This window comes from Tachysurus vachellii, chromosome 10 (assembly GCF_030014155.1).
Source record: "Tachysurus vachellii isolate PV-2020 chromosome 10, HZAU_Pvac_v1, whole genome shotgun sequence".
Lineage (NCBI taxonomy): Eukaryota > Metazoa > Chordata > Actinopteri > Siluriformes > Bagridae > Tachysurus > Tachysurus vachellii.
The window spans coordinates 14,109,788-14,127,299 of NC_083469.1; the positions used below are offsets into that span (position 1 = coordinate 14,109,788).

General features: G+C 36.5%; 1 protein-coding gene across 1 annotated transcript in view; it reads right to left on the bottom strand.

Moving 5' to 3' along the window:
* Positions 1-17,512, bottom strand: part of akap6 (A kinase (PRKA) anchor protein 6) — an 88,357-nt gene extending 70,845 nt beyond the window's left edge. The window contains exons 1-3 of the mRNA XM_060879777.1: positions 17,315-17,512; positions 9,559-9,926; positions 852-1,103 (exon numbers count right to left, since the gene is read on the bottom strand). Of these exons, the coding sequence (XP_060735760.1) occupies positions 852-1,103; positions 9,559-9,882 (576 nt within the window). The 5' untranslated portion in view covers positions 9,883-9,926; positions 17,315-17,512. The remainder of the gene's footprint in view (positions 1-851; positions 1,104-9,558; positions 9,927-17,314) is intronic.

Consider the following 17,512-nt stretch of genomic DNA (forward strand, 5'->3'; position numbering starts at 1 on the left):
AAAAAAGCAAAGCACAGTGTTATATGTATAGGTACATGCATAGATTTATTTGTCATAAATGGTATGACATGCTATATTACAATAAATAATAATTGTAATTGTTGAGGAGTTTTATTTGAATGTAAATAATCCACTTCAGGATGTGTTTTTATGGGAAAATAATCTACACGATGTTGTGGTACAGCAAAATAACATGGCCCATTGTGTTCTATAAATTATCTAAAAAGTTAAAAGAAAATTCATACAGAAATGTCTGCTAATGATATATTTATATTTTATATAAACACTTTTTTATATACAATTTTTTATTGTATATAAAATTCCTGTGCCATCATTTTTTGGAACTGTGGTGCTGTAGCTAAGAGTTTAGGGTTCAGTCCTAAGCACAACATGTATGTTGATTCTCATACTTTTAAGCATCCAAAGCATTATTAAAAGCTAAAAGAACTTTCATGTTTATTTACAGTTTTATTTACTGTATATCGTGTAATTTAAAGTCATTTATACATATAATGTAATGTAATTTGTAAGGATGTAATAGGTTTGAAAACAAGAATATTTATATCCTTATTTATTCCAAAATAAGTACCATATATAATTTGTACATGAATAGCATTTTTTGCACTTAAATTAAGATAAAAATGAGATATTTGATACCTTAAATGTGGGATAATAAATTGTCTATGTCTGCATTATCTAGTACAGTATATATTTTTCCTATTTTGTCTTATCTAGCATCTGTGGCTATTTGAACCTGTGTGTGTGTGGGTGTGTGTGTACATATGATACAAACTTTGAGTGTGTGTGTTTGTGTGTATGTGTGTGTGGGTGTGGGTGTGTGAGAGAGAGACCTGGTCGTGGTCTTGGCTGAAAGCCTGCAGTATGTCAGTCTGTCGTGTGTAGTTGCCGTTGGAGTCCTGCAGGCCCTGGAGAAGCCTCTCCTTCAGAACCAGCACAGACACACGGAGCTGGTGCCAAAGAAGCTGCACAGTGCGAATGTCCACAATGATGTTCACAGAATACGACAGCAACTTCAGGGAGAACTCAGTCTCCAGCAACGCATGGATCTGCTCCACATGATCTGATATGTCCTCACAGATGTCCTATGTCACACACATAGAAGATTTTACCCATTTTATTACCACAACTGCTAAATCACCTCACAGGATTTTAAACCAAAGCTAATATTCTTTCGTCTTGACATATTGAGAAAAAAAATGTAATGCATGCTTTTGACAACTGCTGAAAAATCTGAGCAATAACAATACTAGAGACAAAATATACACTATAGTGAGAAAAAACATAATAAGAAAAACAAGTGTCATCATAAAAAAAGAGCTTGAAAACAGAAATAAACTAAACACAAAATGTGTAAGCTCTAAAGACACCTGTAATGATTACTAAAAGTCTTGTGTTCAAAGTAAACCAAAAAGTAAACCAAACTTTTCGGCGTGTACATTAAAAAATGACCTACCGTAAAATACTGTAAGCACTGTAGAATGTTTTGAAAACTATACAAGCACCAAATATAATACAGGAAGACTTAGGTCATACTTCCACATTCTGCACTTGAGTCAGTTTCACATGAGATGTGAATAATTTACATGCAATATCACAGCGTAAACAACTCCGTGCCACGTTGCACTGTGAACTGCCACAATGCCTAATGCCACTGATCACACTTTAGGGACCACAGCAAATAAAACTAAATGGAGATGATCATAATTATTATTTTGTGGCTTTATCCTAGATATGAAAACCATTCCCTTAAAATTTATACCCATAGCACTATGGAGCCATATATTCAAACCCAGTCTAGCCCTGTTCCTGTAATTTCCTATAGTCAGCCTAATCATGATCATTCAATATCCTATGCTTCATTAACAGCACATGCATAACTTCAGTACTGTGATTATCAAAAGCTATTAGAGTAAAAACACAGAGTTATGTGTCTATTATGAGAGTGAATAATAACTAAACATGGAGATTTAATAGCATAGAAATTTAGTTGCAAAGATTTAGAAGCATGACTTTACAGAACAATTCACTACAATCCATATCTCACTGTTGGATAAGATCTGCTGTAACCATTTATTTCAGTGTGTGTGTGTGTGTTTACGTGTGTGCATGCATGCGTGCATGCGTGTGAATAAACAGAAGGCACCATGCTAACTGGATGGACATGATAAGGCTCAGATCAGGACAGTGTTTTTGTAGTTTCTTTTTTTAAGTCAATTCTACCCCAAGCTTGTGAACCTTTTCTTTCTCAGAGATAAGCATGTTGCTGAATTGCCTTAAAAGTATCTAGCCAGTGGACAAAAAACCTCAAGAAACCCTGTTTTCTAAATAAATAAATAAATAAATAAATATTCAGGATTCAAGTACAGCTGCTTATAAGATCAGGATTACAAATATGTTTACTGCCTCGTGACTGGCTTCATGACTGCTTTTTGTTTCTGTCTCTAAGGAATAAGTTACAGACTGATGATATTAAAAGTCTAATTTCAGAATTTAATACTGTGAGACAGAAACCCGGCCTAAAACAGGGGTCCAGCTGCTGGGAACATATGACATTCTTAGCCAGCCCTATAAACATACACACATACACACACATACACATACACACACACACACACGCACCAACCAACCTAGTGGCCTGAGGAAACAAAAGAGATTGGAGGAAACCAGGTCCCCCCGAAGGAAACCCATGGGGACATGGAGAGAATGTAAAAAGCACACACACTGGTGTAGAATCATAATACAATAACATACTCAAGTTATTATAACATCCTATACTAAGTATAGTAATCCTGCTTGCACAGTCCTTTCTGCTGTGTTATTAACTGTTAGAGAGTAACATCGTGAATCTATTTCTAGAAATAAACTCTGTAACAACACTGTTGTTTCTTTGTTCCATAGATAAATGTTACAGTATGAAGTTCTTATGAAGCCTGCAAGTGAAGTGACTTTCTCAGTGATCTCAGCATCAACATTATATCTAGGAGATTCCTGCTAACTTTAAAACAACTGACTTCTACTGCACCACTTAAAATCAAGATATTAGGACTCCGGCAGCTCTGTAGCACTGCAGACATGCCAAAGCAACTGCCGCGCCGTTGTGACTCTGTGTTGTTGCCCGCAGGCACCAGCTTCTTGGCCATGATGCTTCCTGCCTCCTAATATAATGTGGCATGTCTGAATGTAGGTCAGAGCTTCTGCCAACATGACAGAGTCCCTACACGAGACTTATACCACAGCAGCTCAAAAAAAACAACACTACAGTAGGAGTCAACTGTATCTACAAAACAGCATCTCACCCTGCACACAGAACTTCACATCACCTCAGGTCAAATAATGCTAACAAATATTATAATAAAGACAATTGCACATGATTCTTATAATAGCGTTAATGACCATTAACCTTTGTAACATTATAGTAATATTTCCTGAGCATTTCAGCAGCACATAACTCATACATATGCAATAATGACACATGAGATATCGTGAGATATCTTGTGAGATATGGTGCTTTAGCTCTTGCGTTGGTGTTTAGTTTGCCAAGTATGTGCTGCAAACATGCAACATGTGAACAGTGTAAACAACAACAGGGAGTTTAAGACCATGCACTTAAGACTCAACACCATGTGCATTCTTACTATTTTTATAAGTAAAGCACGCATGCAGCATTTTTAAACCATGAGCAAAAAACCTTTGTTAAATTCACAGAAAAGCAATGTAGAAAATATATATCTTGTGTTATGAAAATATGTATCTAATATGTAATAGATATGAATCTATTACAGCATTTTTATATAGATTTAACAAATCAGATTAGATTTTAAGCCTTCATTATAATGTATGGCATAATATATTTCATTATAATGTATGACATAATTGGCTGTAACCTTAACCATGCACTTCCACCAAGTGAATAAAATTATACTACTATAATGCATGATAATCAAATTCCAAGTGTCACTTTATTGTAGAAAATGATTTAACCCCATTAACACTATCCTGTTTCACACCAGTGGCAGCAAAATCCCATCTATAATGGCATATGCTTACCTCCTCTGTGCTGCCTGAGATCAGATGAAATAGGAAGAATTTCAGTCAATAAAAGAATAGTAGTGCATTTACAGTAAGTGTGCAAGGTTGATCTGCAGCTACACTGCCACTGTTGCTCACATGTTTTAGAGGCTGTTCTGTATGTCCGCCTTTACTCTGTCTTTCACACCCCCAACACTGACCCGTTTTTCCCTTCCTCTCTCTGAAGGAGGGGCTCTTGCCACTGCACTACTATTTTAGGATTCCACCTCCCTCCCATCCTCCCCATAGCCCTTGTGCCGGGTTCACTGAAAATAACCGAGTGCAAACGGGCCAGACATCTGCTACTGGAGAGGTCACACTCACACTCCCCAGAGCCTATGACTTTCCACACGCCCTTAGACACACTCACTTTCTGTTGTTGTTGATTTTGTTGCTGCTGAGAGACACAGAGCTGTGAGCTGCTAGATTGCAAACATGGCATCTTGATTCTAGTCCAAATTATCTACTATTTCTTTGTACAAGATTACAATAAAGAAAATAAAAGATTATTAAACCTGTCTCTAAACATTGTTGACTATTTTCAACAACAGGTGGATGTTGGAGCTTAGTGGCTAAGGTGCTGGACTGAATCCCAGCTCCACCAAGCTGCCACTGCTGAGCAAGGCTCAGTTGCATAAAATGAGGGGGGAAAAAAATGTAAGTCGATGAAATTAAATATATATATATATATTTTTTTTTTTTTCTTAGTCTATTAGCAGTATACTTGCTAGATAACTTTGCTTCGCTCTAGAAGTTAATTAACAAAATTATCCAGAAACAGAACAAGAACATAAACAGAACAAGAGCTTAAAACACACACAAAAATGACTAGAAATATGTTTAATAATCTTAGATTTGTTTACTGTAACCTAATTACTAAGAAATAATAGTTATAATATGTAGATATACAGTGTATGCCTATGCTTGACAGCCTATGCACATATTAACATTAATTCAGACTGTTTTGGCGACTCCACCATTTCTGCAGGGATAAAAGAACGATGGAAATGTCTTTCACACCTATGTAATGTTTACACATTAAACTCTCTTATACAGTAACCCAATATCATTTACTTGTTCATCTTGAGAGTTAACTAATGGGTCTTCAGCCTATCCCAGGAACAGGATACAAGATGGTATAACATATAAACTCTTTCTGCTCAACACTTCCACCTCAGTTCAATGCTTAATTTCTGCTTCTCTTTCTCTTGTTGAGAGCGATAACATGTCTGGATTATCTAAATTGTCCAGAGTGCTGAGATTACATCACCCGAAATAAATGGCCACAAGCAGCTGCGATCCTTCTCTAACTGAGACATGATCCTGCCTGCACTCTGTAAGCCTCAGAATATGATTCATTGTATGCATATGTACGTGAATGTCTAATTTAACTAGACACAAGTTTGCTCACACCCACTGAGTGCACATTGTTTAGTGGGTAGAGCTCAGAAGAGGAATGTAGACACGGCAGCTGTGAAGTAAGATCTTCACACACCCTCCTCTCTCACTCTCCACATTCTACACCCAGCTGCTGGTGGATGGTGGCAGCACAACATACGGCGACAACTACACATTCTGTACATAGCCGTATTGATATCACCTTTTCTATAAACGTTTTGCGTGTATAAGATGTCTTTCTTATCTTTTTTTCCCATTTAAGCCAAATCTAGTGATGATGACACCATCTAGTGGTAAAACACATACCAGCATGCCTTCAAGTAACACTAAAGAGTCCCTTCAATTTATGATGACATCAAAATAAACAGTAATGTAAATATGTTGTGGTAAATATGAAATCGTAAAATAGCAGGATTCTAAACAGAAGAAAGGTAAAGAAAAATTCTTAGAAAAAAAGGAAACAAAAAAGGGTCTTAAAAAGTAAAGTGATCTTGAATATACTCAAATTTATCTAGTACTATAAAAGAATATTAATCCTAATATTTTTAGGCTAATTTCAAGCTTTCATGATCTTTTCATATAACTGATCATTTAGTTTTTAAAAATAAATGTTAAAAACTAGCATTGATTATTTTTCCTTGAAGCTTGAAGAAAATTAAAACGACTTAAAAATCTAATATTTAAATAATTCTTATATTTAAATCTTTTAAGATAGGAAACACTCAATAAAGATGACTATATTAAATCCATTTACATTTGTCAAGGTGTAGTTTTATTAAATGAAGATTATCGGCACAATATTTGACACCGTACGCTCACGTTGTTTATAAAAGTGCCCATACATGTGCCTTTATTCTGCTCTGCTAAAATCTGAGTTTCATTAGCTTTTTTTTCCTATTTAAGTGAAATCTTTTTTCAACTATATTATATATACGTAAATTAACAATTTAGTTGTCTGTATTAAAAATGCCATCAACTAACCAAAGTAAGGCATGAACTTATTAATCATAATCATAATATTTTCTTCCACTAGATGGCAGTCTTCACTTATCTGGAAGTGACTCTGGCACAACAACAGAGTAGACTTGCTCTCCTGAAAGGCCACAGTACTGCATAGAGGATTGTTTACTCTGCTTTAAGATGAGTCAGCTAACAAAGGACACTTATTATCTGTAAGAGTACAGCAAACACTGCACTCTTCAACTCGTCTTGTCTGTACTTTCGTCCATTAAAATGATTGTCAATTATCATGAATATAATTATCTAATCACATTTACTAAGCCTATGGCTGTATGACTAAGCCTACGGTATAATATGCTCAGATAGGATTAATTTACATGAGTGATGGAATTATTAAGCTATGTCATCTGTTTATTTATTTATTTGTTTATTTATTTATTTATTTGTTTATTTATTTATTTATTTTCCACTCAAATAAAGGCACATCACTCATTGTTTTGTACTGAAGAAACACTGAAATAAATCAGAGAATGGAAATAACTGAGCCACAATAACAGAGGAGCTTTAGTTCATTCCATTCCAGCAGTGTTTGCACTACGTAACCCAAAATGATTCATTGTCTGCTAAGAGAATAAACAAAGAGTGCAATCATTCCCAATGCAGAGTCTTGAGAGAGGCCGAGTTAAACATTCACTCTGCACTATTATTATTACCATCCCAACATAAGCTATTGTACAGACTATGAATTACTAAAAGAAAAAAAGTTTTTGTGCTAAAATAAAAAAAACAAATACAACCTTGTTGTACTGAGTAACTAATAAGCTAAGAACAACACTGTTCTAATCTGGACCTAATTTTGATTTTTGTTCATTCACAAAGAAAACATTGAAATATCAGATTCAGTTTGATAGTAAAATCCTTAGATTCACTATAGCAGCACTATATCCTGGTAAAGCCGTGACCTGGTTAGGTAATAATAATGAGAAATAAAGAGCTAGATATTCTTGAACTTCTAAAACATCCACTTCCGAATGACTTTGTTGCCTTTTGTCATAGGCTGCCACATGACATATGATATAAAAATGTCTAAAGTTATTAATACATAATAGTATTTTGTACCATTTTACATAGATCTTTAACATTTTCTCAGAGGCATCAGTGTCTTTCTTTCTCTGCCAAAACTGCAAACTGTATTTCAGTGAAGTTCCGTCACACGAGTAACCAAGCATCCTATCCCTCCTTCACATTCTCCAAACTTCCAATCATGCACACTTTACTCTCAGGTTCTTTCACAAACAATGTGCAGTTTTACTCCTGCTGCTGTAACACAGTGATGTTAGTACAGTAAGCCTTTTAATCTTCTGTATAACGCTCTGGATATTTAATTTGTTTTGCTTGGGCCTCGATTCAGTCACTGCCTGTTCATGTTCTGTTATAGATCAAGTCCTGTTTATTGGTTTTGATTACTACCTTGCCCTTTGGATTTGTCTGACTCTTGTTTTATGTAATAATATGAACCATGATTTTACATCTAAGCTTGAGAGATTTCTCAAGCGTAGATGTGTTGTTTTTTTAAATCATGGCAAGATAAAAAAAAAAAAACAGGCTGTGTATTTTATGATTATAAAGAGCTCTCTAAAACAAACAGATTTTTCTGTTCAAACCATTTCTAACAAAACAACACAAAACCAAAACAATAATCTAAGCATTCTATTAGAGAGATGTTATTTGTCCACATAGGTAAAGTCTCACATTTGTTCAAGCTTCAAAACAAGCATATCCCTTCCCTGGTTAAACCCTTTACACATTATTTATTGACGGCAGCAGTTAGGCTTTAAAAAGCTGTGGCATGAGAGGATTCAGTGTATTTGCTTTAAACATAAAAGGGATCAGAGGAACATGTGTCAGAGCCAGCTAAAATCTGAGAGATGAGAGGATAGTGCTCTTTTATGCATGGATGTCAACAGATGTGTTCTGTCACTGCAGCATGAACAAGCAATGAAAAAGCTGAGAGAGCAGTGTCGTGCAAAAGCCTTAAAACATCACCGTCTCATCTATCTGATGTTCCAAGAACCACTTCTTCACTCCTTTTTCAATACACTGCACTGCAAATATACACAGCCTGCACACTTTCTATTAATAGGAATCCCTCATACAGCAATTATATAAATGCTCATTTAAAAGGGGTATTGGGTAAAATGAGCAATTATATAAATGCTCATTTAAAAGGGGTATTGGGTAAAATCTGAGCTCTTGCAGTTAGCAAGGGAATAAAAATAAGATGACTTTAAACCTAGGTCCAAATCATTCATTTATCATGTGACGACTCAATTAGCTAGCAAGACAGATGCTAGAAATTAGCTAGCAAGAATGATGCTAAAAAGCATCATTATAAGGTAGCTAACCTACTGTAGCTAACTAACTTCTAAGTTAGCTTGAGTAAAGAAGCCAAAAAAACACAGACCATCATTAAAGCCATCATTACCTTGAAACTGTGTTTTATCTTTTTAACTTGTCCTATCTAATGTTACTCATCTGATGTCCTGTGTCTTGTTATCAGTGGTAGATAACCTAGTTTGCTATTTTACAAGTACATTCCCCATGTATTTCCATGACATTTGACATAAGAAACCAATATATATGAAGTATTTAAACTGTTTGTTATTTCAACAATTGTACAATGAAAATACAGATGGATGGATCTCATGTAAAAAATGTCCATAACTCCATAACCTAATTATGGTGCACTCCACCCTCCATTGGAAAGATTCAATGACCAAATAAATGATGCATTTAGGTCCAGCGCTACAGCTTGGTTAATATGAAATGAAATTAATATAATACTTCAACAAATGTAGACAATCACTGAAACACACTGAGTGGAGCTACTAAGTTAAAGCAGCTAACCGAGTTGTTACTATATACTGTCTACAGGACATTGGTTATTTTTAAAAAAAAAAAAAAAAAAAAAAAAAAATGCACTAAATGAAAAATGGAATATAGTTTATTTACACACTTTAGCACATCTTCTTGTCCAGCTGCATGTACTGTACATCTGTGTGATAGTGCGTAGCGTTTTTATCATTAAAGGCATTAAAGAGTGTCTCTTACCTTTAGCTGCACCAAGTGAACGTCCACGTGCCTGTTGAGGCTGTCCTGCTGCACAGACTGCGTGAGGTCCCTCACTCTCTCTGCTGTAGCTCTCAGCCAGGTCTCAATCTCTGGCAGGTGAAGCACCACCTTCCAGTCTGCTCCTGTGTGTAGGGGAGGAGGTTTTTGATTCCTCTGGCGGTATTCTGGGCTCTGAAGCACCTTATCTCCACTTTCATTAGGTCCACATGGACCATGATTAGGGCTGGACTCCAAGGTGGGAGTGACAGAGGTGATCATAGGTGAGGCAGCCTCACTGGCGATCGGTGACACTGCAATGCTCATGTTGAAAATGTGCTAGATCCGTACGATGGGGACTCTGCAATAAACTGTGTGGAGAATAAATGAGGTAAAGGGGGAAAGAGGGGTGGAAAGAAGAAAAGAGATCCAGAGTGAATGAGTATGAAGCATATTGATTTATTTCTAAGTTCAAAAAGGGGATTAGGGAGGAAAATGCACTACGAGTCAATTTCATGCGCTGCTGGCATACAAATTGGCTGTTACTTGGACAGTAACATGCCCAAGGACTTTTTTTTCGAGTATTTACCATTTTGAAGTAAAGAGGATTGTGTGCAATTTTTCCATTCACTTATCCTCCTCAATACTAGCTAACACATAAATCACAAAGTAACATCATCAAGTCAAATTCTGTGATCAAGATACCTCTGATATTCATATTAACTTTCTCCATCAGCAATGGATCTGAAGTTTACCAGCATCTGTCTGCATTCAGTAATCTACTCTGTTTGTACTGATACTTTAGAATTCTTTATAAAACTCCCATGACATGCTCTCTCTTCTCTGTTGGCAAGAAGTACTGGTTCCCATAATATTATCTCATTTATAATAATATTTAAAAAAAATTGTATTATAACCATCTGTACCACAACTACTTTCTTAACCTTACATATAGAAGCCCTGATAGACATACGTAAATTGTGAATAAATTGGTCATTATTTTTGCATTATAAGGCTATGGGTTGTTAATTGGAAGGTTGCGGTTCAAGCTCCAGCACCACCAAACTGAGACTGCTGGGCCCCTGATCAAGGCCCTCAACTCCTGTTGCTCCAAGGGCGCTGCATCATAGTTGCCCCAGCACATAAAATAATTCCACTGTTCTGTAATTTGTGTGGTAATAATAAAGTTAGTAAGTATTCTAAACTGCAGCATCGTCACTTGGTTCTGAACAGAAATAAATGCACCAATTATTTGTATCCTTCTGGCAATACGACTTCCTTACATTTCCACTCTGTCTAGCATGTAGTCCACTTTGCTTTTGCTATTTAAACATGTGAATGACAGGCCTGAATTCACTTCAGCCTCGAACAAAATACAAAAGGCAGCAAGAACACTGATAGAAATGACTTTAAAAACCCATGAGTGCATATGCTGAATCTTCTTAACACGATGTGCATATCTAGTGTCTCTGTAAGGAAGTAACTGTATTCAAATGTGTAATGGGGAATCAGTTATTTGCAGCAGGACTGAAGACTACCACTGTAGAGTTCAGTGGAAGACAACCTGACAACTTTGCTGCCAAACATCCAGCTTTAGAGAAATCTATATATCTGAGAAGTCTAAAGACTTTAAAATTATTCATTCTGAAAGAGTGAAATCAGCTTTTCATTCCTGTCTTCCATCCCTTAAAGTCTTGCTGAGACAGTGACAGAGTGCACTCATCTTACCCACATGAGTGTATAACAGAGAGAGAGAGAGAGAGAGAGAGAGAGAGATGTACAAAAAGAAAGAATAAATAGCCAATCCTCTATTGTAAATCACAGAAGGTAAAAAAAAATCAGCGCACATAATTATATATATAAAAATATATGTGCTTACACATGTTAATAGCATTAAATGTATTTTAACAAGACCAAATTATCAAGCTGTCTTACATGTCTTACAGTAAACAGTGCATTTAGAGCTGAAGAGGAGAGGGGGAGCTTTACAGCTTTACAGTGACGACCGCAAGATCCTTCAGATGACTCTTACTTCCTCTGTGTGTCACAATGAGGCAAGGCCGACAAATGAGATCATTCCGTGAAAAAAAAATCCTGGATAAATAACACCAAGGGTTTATCGCAAGCTGAGTCACAATCTAGGCGATAAAATGTGACAAATGTGCCACTTTTTCTAAATACCATGGATCACCCTGGTATAGTTCCCTCCATGTTTAGATCATTTGACCAAAATGGATATGCAGGAGCAAAGGGGTTGCTGATAAAATTAGGCAACATTTCCCCTCAGTCCTACGCTCTTCCTCTAAGTGTTTGCAATGGCTTTGGTGTTTCAGAATCAGAATCAGTCATATAGATGATTATATATATAGATGATTATAGAGAATTACTGGTACATGTTATGTGAAAGCACAGCAAGGGAGTCTGAATCAATTAATGCTTGACCAGGTCCAAGTGGTATAATTCAAATTATACATTGGTATTATTCAAAGCCAAATCCTAGCTGAGGTTAATTTCTACATTTGTGGTTAGATATGATCAATTTGAGTCTCAGTTTACTTTATACGTATGGGGTGCATACTGTAATGCCTTAACAATTATTGTCCTTATAGATCATGGTGTGAATGCGCTCTTCATGACACACATCATAAAAAGACTTCTGAAGTGTTAGAACTGTCCACAAAAACTGCCTCATCATGAAAAAAAGATCTGATGTATGTTGATGAATGCACTCTTTCATCAGTATAATGTTCATTCATTATTTAAATCAATCAGCCAGTTGTTCACTTATATCATCCTGAAACTAAAGGACGGTGCACAAGCACAAACGTATGTTTGTACACATAATTTTTAGTTTGTGTACATAGAACTTTTTCCTGTTTCAAGTTCATAGCTATGAAATTTAGGATCAAATCACAAATGATATTTACATGAGACTCAAGAGCATGACTTCATGTAATTACCTCAGAGCTGAACCTGCAAAATACCTAGCAACAATCCACCTTAATTAAAGCTGTGCAAAATTGGCCTCTGCTGGACAGAAGTACTGAGCACCATATATTTCTATACACAAAAACATTACAGTAATAACCAACTAAGAAGTAATAACAAGCACCTAACATCAGCTGCACTTCAAAATCTGTGTTAATGGTGCATCCATTAGAAAAATGAATCATAAACAATAGTTATATTTACACTCAGTTACTGTTGTGATGCATAAAAATGATTTAAAGATTATTAGGGTATATCAAGGAACCTAAAACAACGGACAATGGCATCATAAATATAAAGCATGTATCTATATGAATAAAGATGCACCAAGAAGTATCTTAAATTAGCAACCTGCAACGCAGGCTATTTTCCTGCTGTGAAACTGCTCTATATCAGGGCACACAAAGGTTTATTCTCTCTAGGCTGGCCTATCATATTGCATCCTGGGTTTGATAACTCAGATAACCCACAGGAGCCTGAATCAATACAGTTGCTTAGTTTGATGCTAAGAGTGTTAGTGTGCTAGGAGAAGGAGCTGATTCCGAATAATCTTGTAGCACCACCATCCTCATAACAGTGTTTAAAACCTATTTCTGGCCAGGAAGTGATTCACCACAGCTGGCATCATCGGAGATATGGTGATGCACAACACCCATTACCAGAACAGTGGGTTGTGCGTCCAAGTGTGTGTGTGTCTACTTTCAGCCAGAAAGCATGGAGGACCTAAGACGATTGTCTGCAGTGAAACAAAGTCAAGATTCTTCTCTCTGCGATGTCAGGACACGTGCTCTGAATTATTTATTGTTTTGGGAAGCAGACATGTTACAAAAATGGGCCTTCCTAAATGCTACACAGATACAGAGCAAATAGAAACACAACTGATAAAGAATAACATGTTGTCATAGTAGTAAGAGTAGTAGTACCTTTTTAAATACTAATAAAATTAACCAAGAACTACTTAAGGAAATAAGGGCATTTTTTCTGACCATTGTTTACATTTCAGAAAGTGTGCCAATGTAACTGCCCTGTGAGTTTCACATCAAACTGTACCATCATCTTATGTGTAGCTTTTAGACGAGTGTCACAGAAGTCTTGGTGAGATTTTAATCACAGATTTCTGATAGTACTAGAACTTTTGTCTGCATCTGGATTTCCCTAAATCATATCTGTCTCCTATATAAATCCTTTTTAAAATACCATGGAACTGAATGTCATTTTTGAAAAAAATACATAATCTGTCTTTCTTAATATTACTGCATATTACACAGTACAATTTATAGACTCATGGCATATTACATAATTTCCTCTCGATATTAAGTGACCTTCTGCTACTCTATTTATCTGAAATCACTGCCCTTCACACCTTGTAAAAGTCTTTTATATCACCAAGTTATTCAGCATGAAGTCAAGCAGCTTGTGATCTTATTAACAAATTTTAATGAATCAAATTCTCCTTTTAAACAGGTCGGTCTTGGAATCTTATCTCGAGGACACTAGTTCACTTAATATTTATTATTCACACATGAAAGACTCATAAATATGCATTTCGGTATATATTTTTATGAATTTATGAAGTCTTAAGGGCTAATAGATAGTTATCTTTCCAACAAGAATATTCCCAGTAGAACATGCTCAGTGACGTTGAACTACCTAACATGATCAAATCTGAGAGAGCTTTAGGCTCAACAGTATCAGTTGATTCTCAATAATTATTAGAAATAACCCTACATGCTACATTTTTGACATAAGAATGAACAGTCCATTATTTCTCAGAATAAACTACAGCTTGTACAGTATACATGGAGTACCTAAATATATCAAATCTAAATCTCTAAAACGTCCTACACAATTCTTTAAATAAACAATTAAGATTACTAAGAACTGACAAATGTCCTGTACTGAGAAAAGAACCAAATATTCTTTTAGTTGGAACTCAAACATAATGGAAATCTAACTACAGATGTTAGAGCATAATGCACCTTTATAGAAATAGGAAACAGTAGATACTAAATTAGCTGCTATTGCTAGCTTGTGTAAAACTTCAATGCATCCTTCATACTGCGAAAGTTCACAATTGGTTGTTAGTCACTTTAGATCTATAAGAATAGCTCAACAACAATACCTTAAAATGAAGAAGAAGAAGACAAAGAAGAAGAAGAAGAAGAAGAAGAAGAGGAGGAGGAGGAGAAAAAAGACATATGTAGAAATATATATAATAGAGTACACATTACAAAAAATACATTTTCAATTCGCATAACATTAATCAGTGATCATGATATTAATGTGAATTTTAAATCTTTAAAATGTTCATCAAAATTTTATCAGGTAAGCCATGGACCCAGTTTCACCTTTCACCTGTAAATTTCGCTTCATACATAGTAACCCGACTCAGTAACTTAGCTAACCGCTAACAAATGGCAGAGCTGATGGTGTATATGTATAAAACATGCATTTAAAAAAAGTGTTTTATTTATCATTACCAACACAGATAGAGAAAATGTAAATAACTGAAGTGACTTCTGACTTTATTGTTGTAAAGTTTGATAAACCTTCATACCAACCTCTTCACTAAAATGTCTGGTCCTAAGATTTCTTAAGATTTCTTAATAGTGTTTGTAATGGTAATTCAAAACTAGCACTACAGACACATTTACAGTTTAAATGTTGTCATATATTAGTGCCATTACAAGTATATTTTGAGTCGGAGGGTTTTGTGCTCGTAGTGGTTTTGTAAAGATGAAGGAAAGATCAGATGACAGCCAGTCTGCTCCATTAATAACTACCTAATCGACAGCATACTGTATTTTATGAAGAGCGTGGTTTCAGGACACTATTTCAAAACAGATATTAACAAGAAAATGTCATATATACTAGATGTTAGCAAGTCATTAGAACTGAAAGTCTTTGTAATAAAGAAGATGGGATTATGCAGTGAGTCAGCAAACACACTGGGCCTTGTGTCAGGTGTACAGTTACCAGCAGGGTATATCACTGGTCATTACACTTAAGCATTCAAACCTCTTGCATTTCCTCACACTTCATCCACACAACATAACCCTGTCACTAGCATCACCACACATTTATAAACTTTCCCTGTGGCTTGTGTCTATCTGCTATGTGACAAAATAGCATACAAGCTATCTAATGTTTACGAATGAATCCTCTGCTGTGGTTAAAGATTTTTTAAAGATGTATTATATGCATTGTGACTCTATGTTCAATTCCTGATTCTGAGATTAATATGTTGACCTTTGAACCTAATTATCACAATGGCTAAAGAGAAATTTTAATCAGCATGTTCAATGCTGCCCTGAACTCCATAAAGAGAGATGCAGTGACTCGATTGAACAGCAAAATCACCTGAGCACAACACAAGAATACAGGAGAAGGACAGGAAGAGGACAGGAGAAAAAACTGCTAATACAACATACAGGAGATACAATAATAGGTCATTAGCTCGTTCTTACATATACTTCATTATTGCATATAAACCCCACAAACAGGTTTAATAATGCTGTGAGCTCGATGATAAAAGTGGCTGTCTGTCCACTGCCCCACCCTGCTGTGCTTTCTGCTAAAGGCTAGCTGTTCTCTGTATGTCTGAGTGATAGTTCTGAACATTGCTGCACTTTTCACTTGAAATATGATAACATTATTCATTACATCATCTAACATTAAAATCTTTTACCTGAGCATGAATTTTGAGGTTCAAAATCTAAATAAAAAATTTCAATTTCAAACACACAGCTAGAAAAAATAACTTCTGATTCTTCAAAACGAAGATCCAAGGTTATTGTATCCTCTCAGGTACTATACATAAAGGTGGCCTATGTCCGAGATCACCTGTCTCCCATCATACCCGGCTCAAAGCACACTTGCTCTGAGGATATAACAAAGACAGGAGACGGGCAGCTGTAGAAAAGGTTTAAGATCTGGTACCAGCAGGGGACAACTTTAATGAAACAGAGCTCCATATCCCTCCTGATCTCACCCCTCCTTTTTCTCCTGAAGCACAGAGATTCATCACCATAATAAAACAAGTGTCTTACAGAACAGGGAGGGGCCGGACAAGAGGGAATTCTACTTATACACACAAATTGACACAATCAACAGCCCAGCGCTCAGGCTAGTCACATTTAAAATACAGCACACACATTTAAGCCATACAAGACCGTTCACAGAGGTGCTTTAATCCACGCCTTACAATACAATACACGCAACATTTTCCTTACACCTGAGGCTCAGTAACAGGCATCGGACAGGACTAAAACAGTGTAACAGTGCTAAACAGTAATGCCCCAAGAAGCATACTCACTATTAACCCTTTCTTCTCTACTCTGCCACCAACAGCATCAGAAGAAGTACGCCTGTTTCCTATACACACAAACATAAACATAGAGCTACTGTATGTAAACACCCTGCTTTCTCCAAAAGAAAAACTGTGCACAGGTTCACATCCTGCTGTGTTGCCTGCATCCCTTTACTCAAGGCCAACTATGGCATGAAAACAACTGAAACCAGACACTTACAAACACGCACTTCCCTGTGAAATCTCTCCCGGTGTGTGTGTGTGTGTGTGTGTGCGTGTGTGTGTGTATGCGGCAGCTTTTCCCTCTCTGCAGGCCTCTTTGACAAAGCAGGACGCCGCTCGCTGCCTTGCCAGTCACCGCTACCCGCGCAATATAACCTTGGCAGTAGGAACACAAGGTTCGGCCTCAACCCCAAGCGCAATAACATCGTGAGTGAGAAAAGAGAGAAGTGTGACACTCACCTGATCCTTGCTCTTTACTCCATCTCGTGCTCAGGGCGTGAGTGAGGCTGTGATATGGGGGAGGTGTGTATGCTGAGACACTGCGGCCTCGAGCAGCGCGGAGCAGCGGATGCTGATGATGCAGCGCCTTCAATCGAGCAGCCCTGTTGCCTGGGAAACTGTGGAGTGATGGAGCAGTCACGCTGCGCTGTGATTGGT